We start from the raw sequence: 8,412 nt of genomic DNA on the forward strand, positions 1-8,412 counted from the left end.
CGGAACTCCACGTCGCCACGGGTAATGGTATCCAGGTCCTTCGGCATGAGCTTGCGGCTAGCGCGCACGAGGCCGACCGCGTTGGCATGCCGAATCACAGCAGGTGAACGAGGTCCAGTGAAATGAACTGGTCAGTATAGAGCTCGTAGCCTATCTCAAAAAGATTCGCGGTGAACATCAAGTCCATCACGACCTTCGTGGTCCCGCCTGGCCCATTCTGATATTATTATTATTATTATCATCATTATTATTATAATTATCATTATCATTATCTTTATTATCATGATCAATATCGTGATTATCATTGTCACTATTATTATTATCATTTTTATCATTATTATCTTTATCATTATATTATTATCATTATTATCATTACTATTATTATTATCATTACTATTATTATTATCACCATTATCATTTTCATTATTATATTATCATTATTATCATATCATTATTATTGTCATTATATCATTATTATTATTATCATTATTATTTCATATTATTATATATTATTATTATTATATTACATTATCATTATTATTATTATTCATTATTTATTATTATATTATTATTATTATTATTATTATTGTTGTTTATTTATTATTTTATTTATTATCTATTATATTATTATATTATTATCATTATTATTATATATTATTATTATTATATTGTTATTTTATCATATATCATTATTTATATTATTATTATCATATATCAGTTATTATTAATTATTATCATTATTATCATTATTATTATCATATATTTGACTCTAAGTTATTCACGCTCAAATTAATACTTCGGATTGATTATCAATTATATATATTATCATAGTTATTAGGTATTGGAACATTGCTACTTTGCCATAGTCATCATATTATTCACAATGAACTAATTGATCATATTATTATTGACTAACTTAACTCTATTATTCTGTATTACAATATCGCTCAGTAAACGTCTAAATAGTTCACTGCTAATATTCATCTTGACAACACGGATTTCGTCGTCCCAGTTGGAACAAGCTTTGCATCACTTGTGTGAAGCCTGCATCATTTTCAAGGACAACAATCGAATTGTCACAAGATTTAGCAACACAGTCTTGACCTCATTCCATGATTCATCTTGTGAACTGATGACTCTTGCCACTAACTTGTGAAGACGTGACCTCTGTAGGTCACCTCGCCGACCTCTGCAAAATAAATACCTCTAGTGATATCAATGCACATTACCTTTTCCACATGTCACGTATGGAAAGTGGCCTCACTTCTGCTCAACCATCCTTATCCACAGTGCAGACATATGTACACAACAGCACAATTTTGGACATACTGGATTAAAGTACATTTCAACTCGAGACCATCTTTGACATGACTCTCTTCACGTACAAGCCTTCGGCCGAAACATGAGTGTACACCTTCCTGACTCTTCCCACACTGCCTCAAGCCAAAGGCCACTCTTGATTCTGAAATCACAGTGCACAGTGTTACTTGCTTTCTTTCACTGCCTTTTGCCTCATGCACTTGTGGTACAGTCAGCGCACCATACTTTCGCTCATCCTTACCTCGATTCGTAATTTCATTTTCTTACACACACAGCATGCATAAGTCTTTGACTACCTGGTTATAATGTACTGTTCTCACATACTTGCAATAACTCTTTCAAACAAGGTCGGTCCGAAGAACTGACACCTAACTAGCGGAGTCATTGCCATCGATCTCTAGAGCCAATATGAAATAGCCACTCTTGAGCGTGACCAAGGTGGACCAGTAAGTTCTTTCTGAAGTCGCATACCTCTTTTATCATTTGTTACCGTATTTCCACAGTAGCCACGACTAATAAGGGTGAACCTTTTGCCACATTCTACCTCGGTCACGCTATGTAAGATTTGTTTCATTGTTCATTTTCCATCTGACAACATACCTATGCATTAAAGTACTCTTTACAATACAAAGCATGATCCACAAAGAAAGATACTATTTAACAATCGGTACTTCTGTATTCTTCCCCACACGTATCATCGGTAAAGCACAATTATGAAAAATGCACATTGCTAATGTTAAACTAATGCCAAAGATATTTATATAATGAGAATGTAAATAATAATCGTATCTACGTTGTGTATTAAGCGTAGATGTTCCGATTACGCATATGCCACCGTGGATTAGTAATGAGTAGCATGATGTGACCTAAATGGTAGCATATGATTTATATTTGATTTATATTGTATTTTCATATGATACTATAGTAATAGAGTATCACCATGTGAATTATGATAATCTAAATAACAACAATATTATAGCATAAAAAATCTTTACATAAAAGGAAATATAATAAAAAATAGCAATATCTTAATTACGTATTCATGATCATCCATCGGGGATAAGAAAACATTGAAATATGCATATGCATATGAGTGATAAGAAGATATGATATTATGATAACATGATATGTATGATGATTATAATAGATATGGAAGATGATTGATTAGTGATATGTTGTATTAAGGATGTGTATATTTGATGTGATATATGTGATGATGTGATAAGATAGATGTATGATGATGATGATGTGAATATGATAAAATGATGATGATAATAGAATCATGATTTATTATATAATTATATTGATATAATTAATACAATACTTAATATACTGTTGAAATTAATCAGCAATGATGAACTAATGATCAATGAAAATAATAGTACAATAAAATAATTATGCAATAAGAACTCTGTCAGATTCACGCCCATGGCATACTGGGAAAGATCAATGATAAAGAGTTATGCTAATAGACATGTATGAAATCATGATGTGAATGATATGTATTAAAATGATGGTGAATGATGTGAAATAATGATGATACTGATGAAGTCGATGATTGAGTATGACAATGGCGATATTATGAATGAAGATTGATTATGAGTAAATATAATGATGTATGATAATGTGAAGGATGGATGATAGATGAATGATGATAATTTGATTATGGTAGGATAAATTTGCAATAAATAAATAATTGAATATACATAAAAAACATATATAATAATAATAATTGATATGAATCTGTTTAAATTAAATTTCACTGACAAACATATAATGAATATAAAAACACTCGTCAGCCAATGTGTGATTTTATAGATAAGAACAATCATGATAATATGATAATGAGATGGGTATATTATATGTACTTCTGAGGACCAGATGGTGGAATGATGTGAGAGAAAACGTAATTTAGTAATTGATCATGTTAGTAATGTATGAATGGATGATGTGATGTTAATGATGATGAGATGATGTAAACATAGATGAATGATGAATAATTAAATGATTGATGTAGTATATGATAATATGTAATGAAATGATGATGTAAATGATCTAATGTTTCATTATTCAAAATATGATATATATATGTAATAATAACAATAATTTAATTCTTTGAAGAGTAAAATATTCATATTACAAATATGAACTTTAAGATAATCAATATCAGGGATAATAAAGAGCCGGTAGTGGTGTTAAATTATGAAAGTTTTCCCTCCAAGAAGTATATATAGTATTCTTCAGTACCAATTACAATTACTTTGGCAAAATGAAGTTGTAGTTTTTGTGTTAATGTTATACATTTCATATTCAGAAAAATGCGCCTCGCCCATTTCCAACGGTACAACGAAATAAAAGGATTGGTAAAATCACTGACATAAGAAATATTCTACCGTACACATTCCCTTAACCTTCCTTTGCTGGTTGAGTGGCTTATGATGTTAAAGCTGAATTATTTCAGTTACTTTTCCATAATGATCCTTTTCGTCTTTTTCAAACTTTACAAGATGGAATACATATTTTATTTTCCAATCAGAAATAAGAAATGCACTTTATTTAGTTAGCGATCATCTTTAAGCACTTTCTCGTTTACATCATCAGTTTCAATCGTTTTACGAAAAAATGTATTATAACTAATCTACTTATTTTACGTTCATTCGTAGTCATTAGTGTTTATCATAAATACTTTTAGCAACTTTTGGGTTGATACCTTTATTATGTGGTCTCTGGCCATTCAAATCGGATATTCACTCAAGGATTATGTATGATTTTAAAAAGCTCTATAGCTTTGCCACAAACTAAACCCGACTTCGTTCCCCTGAGTTCCTCCCGAAATCTGGGGATTTACAGGTAAATGGCATGATCTAGAGCAAAGGAATTTGGAAATACGAAAAATCGGCCAAATATCGCAATTGTGATTAATGTAAAGGTGATACATGCGCTTACGGTAAGATAATGTTTTGCATATGTTTCAGTGTGTTAGCTACCCGGAGAGCTAAGCAAGTATTTCAGCATTTTGAGGGGGCAAGGTGGGTTAGGCGAGCGAATTAACAAAAATTTGGAAAAAATAGCTATTCGAAGAACATTTTAAAGCGACATGTATGTAATTTAGCATTTAAAAGAGGGAGGCCTTAGGGGGGCAGACCTTGAGGGGGGCAAACAGAGTCTTGGGGGCAACTGCTCTTCAGGCCCCCAAATGACGCCCTTGGTACTAATTCCATTATGCGTAACCCCGTTCGGCCTGGCTACCCTCTTTGACGTTTCCCAATGTAATGCACAGTTTATATAAATACTTATATACACCTTGGTGTGGTACCCCGAGAACGACCTATCCCAACAATAATTTCAAACGAATGTTCGGAAGGCAGGCACCTCAACTTCCCCTTGATGAAAGGATACTGCGTCCAGGCATACCAATTCACTCTGAAGAATGGAGGGAGTATCGTAGTTTGATATATCTGTTTGATATATGTGTGTGTGTGACACACACGCACACACGCACACACGCACACACACACACACACACACACACACACACACACACACAAACACAAACACAAACACACACACACACACACACACACACACACACACACACACACAAACACACACACACACACACACAAACACACTGTAAAAGGCTATGCGTACTCTAGTACAGTGGCTGACAGGGACGCAAAACACACGTAAAGGGGTGAACACACGCTACGACTTGTCTAAAGGGTCAAAAGCGCCGCGTGGAGGCCACGGTCAGCTGCCCGGAGAGAGGGCGGAGCTGACCTACCGCGCTGGTCGCTTGACACGAACTCTCCCGGAGGGAGGCGAGAGCTGACCCTACCGCGTCGGTAGCTTGGCACGGACTCCCCCGGAGGGAGGCGAGAGCTGACCCTACCGCGTCGGTAGCTTCACACGAACTCCCGGTCAAACGAGGTCAGATATAAAATGTGACCTCCGCCCTCGCTGAGCGGGTGGTTCTTATTTGGGACATTTGGATCCACGTGGAAAACAGCCACGTGGTCCACTGGTAACATATAATGATATGCGACAGAATGTACGCATGAATGAATGGTGACATGAAAAAATATTCGCCAATTTTTTATCAAGCAAATCTTCTCGGGGTCAGAAATCTGAACTGCCGAGGTACATGTCTAGCTTTGCACGTCAGACTTCAATAAAACTCAATAACGGGGGATCCTATACCAAATGCCGTATATTGAACAAGACTCGAGCCAGGAATATAATATCCTGCTCTATTATGCGTATCTGTATTGGGCGCTCGCAAAATTCCCGGATATATTAATTTTCACGAATCACACAAACGCTTGTGGGGGTACCAAAACATGCAAGCGACTTCAAGCGGGTGAGAAGTATGTGATTAATAAGCGAATAATGATTCTAGCTTAAACCTAGTCCTACATTAATTAAGGAGCTTAACCAAGGGATCCACCGACTCAAAGGGAAAGCCTACGAACGAATAACTTCGGTTATTGCACCATTCTCGAACGACGGAGCGCAGATCAATTAGCGTTTATGCAACCCGGGGCAATATCGGGCAACCTGTGCACTATGATATGGGGAAGATCCTACGCTATATCCAAATAATACAATTTTTACCTGCCTCGCTCTAGCGCGATAGAATGTGTCACCAAAAAGCAATGTAACAATGATATGTTTGTTCCAAATTAGAGGGAACCAAGTGGTCATCTGACCCTACCCACGCCGCCACCGACCGGGAAAAGAGAAAATGAGGTCAGTCCAGACGGGTAAAACGAGCTTTCTCTTCCGAAGTACCGTTAAGCGAAGAAAAGGGAAGGTCAGGTCGGGCGCGAGGGTTAGGAACGAGATAAAATGAAATGATATTCGTGATAAGATAAAAATCACGAACGCGTAATTCGTTGCAGATGAAACAATAAATCTCTAAAAACAGAGAAAAAGATTAATTACTTAACTAACGAACGAATTCATGTTTATTGATCACATACTCGATCGCACGGAAATACGTCTGAGGTGAAGAATAGTGGAGAACCGTGCCATTTGCTTCATTAGCACCTTTTAACCCACAAAAAACAACGGCTTAACACATGTATGGGAGAAGGAAGGGAAATAAGAAAGGGGCCCAAACGTGTACTACGTATTTTTTCTTAGCCATGTCTTGAAGCGGTCGAGCGGATTTTCTTCGGGGGTGATGTGTCCGGTTGCATGCCAAAGGATGAACGGCCCTCGCTGCCACCACTTTGTAAAAGTCTATGCTACTCTGAGTACAGTGGCTGACAGGGACGCAAACACACACGTACACACTGAACACACCACGACGACACTACACTTGTCTAGGGTCACACACACACACACCACACAGCACCAAACACACCACACACACACACACACACACACACACCAACACACACACACCACACACAGCGCACACCCACCACACAACACACCACACACCACACACACACAACCACACGCAAACAGCAAAAAAAAAACACCACCACCACTAAACATACCACAACACACACACGCCACAACAGAAACACACACACACACACACACACACACACACACACACATCACATATATATATATAATATATATATATATATATATATATATATATATATATATATATATATATATATATATATATACACAATGCATACATAAAGGTGACGGAAGTACAAGGGCAGACAGGGAAATATTGCAAGGGAGTTTACTTTACTTAGTTCGACATGGCAGTACTGGTTGTTACTATAATGCCCACCCAGAACTTATATATTGAAACTGATGTTATACAATCGTAGTCTCATGAAATGTTTCCTTCATAATACTGGCAACCACAGCCACCACTTCGTGGATCCAACCACCTGTGTGACAGACACAAACATCGATTCGTACTGGAATAGGTCCAAGAGTGTCATCAAGAGGATCAGGGGCTGCCGAAAAACCGACCAGAGACTGCAGAAGTTCATATGGCAAGAACAGTTCTCTGATAGTGTAAAATTCAACATAAATGACCAAATAATCATGTACCAATCTCATTAGCATGATGACTGTGTTCTTAAATTTACCCGGATTATCTTTATGCTGCATGCTCTTTTAATCCCAATGCTTGATACCCACTGATCTACCATTATATATGATAACCCGTTTCGGCCTATCCCAGTTGGTTAATGGTTAGAAGAAATAAAGGTCATATAGCACTACGGTAAAGTATTGTGGCGAAAAGGGTGGAAATGAGTTGACGATCAGGATAAGATGTGTTAATGTCCAAGGTTGTAAAACGTTGTAGGGTAAAATGTTAGTGAAAAGGGTATAGCAGGGGAGTAAATGGAATACAGTGGGAATTTACAAAAGGGGATGTAATTAAAGATATAAGGCGATCAGATCAAATGGAGTGTCTGAGGAAGGGAGAGTAACACTGTATGAGGAAACTGCAAGAGAGCTATTATGAAACAATGAAAGGGTAATATGGTAAGAAACGATAGTTGTCGAAGTAGAAGTATCCTGAGAATGAAATAAGGGAACAGAAGTAGGGGGCGAAGTATCGGGAAGAATGTCAGTAGGGGAGGGATCCGCAGGACATTGTTGTGACACAGGGGTCAGTGAGCATCTAAATGGGAGTGGTAGGGATAATGGGGCAAGAAGAGGGAATGGTGATGCACATGGAGGAGGAAGGGATGGGAGTGTTTTTTAGGTGAGTGGGAGGAAGAGGGGTAGAGGGAACTTGAGGAGGAGGTGGATGGATATCGACAGATACTTTGTATGCAGAGCGATTGAAGGGATTAGAGGGAGGATGAGGGAGTGGATCGTTCTTTTGAGTCATGTCTGTGATAATTTGGATGTCTTTAAGAGTTTCTGGAGGGGAGTTGGGTGGGGAGGTCTGAGAAACATAGGTTTTCTTATGTGGAAGAGAAGAGGGAATACATGTCGAAGGAGCAGAGGGAGAGGTGGGTGTTAGAGAGGATGTGGTAGGAGATGATGGAGTGGAACATTTAGATTGTTTGGTGGGACGGGTCAAGTAAGGAGGGGAAGGGGTATCTTGATTTAAACTGGAAAAGGAATTTGACTGGGGGAGAAATGTAGAGATAGGTT

The 8,412-nt window shown here is 37.5% G+C and overlaps 1 protein-coding gene across 1 annotated transcript in view; it reads right to left on the reverse strand.

Moving 5' to 3' along the window:
* The window catches only part of LOC119586297, a 468-nt gene extending 421 nt beyond the window's left edge, over positions 1 to 47 (reverse strand). The window contains exon 1 of the mRNA XM_037935007.1: positions 1 to 47. This exon is cut by the window's left edge and continues 421 nt beyond it. Within this exon, the coding sequence (XP_037790935.1) occupies positions 1 to 47 (47 nt within the window).
* Between the last annotated feature and the right edge of the window lie 8,365 nt (positions 48 to 8,412).

The sequence above is a fragment of the Penaeus monodon genome, chromosome 3, assembly GCF_015228065.2.
Source record: "Penaeus monodon isolate SGIC_2016 chromosome 3, NSTDA_Pmon_1, whole genome shotgun sequence".
NCBI lineage: Eukaryota > Metazoa > Arthropoda > Malacostraca > Decapoda > Penaeidae > Penaeus > Penaeus monodon.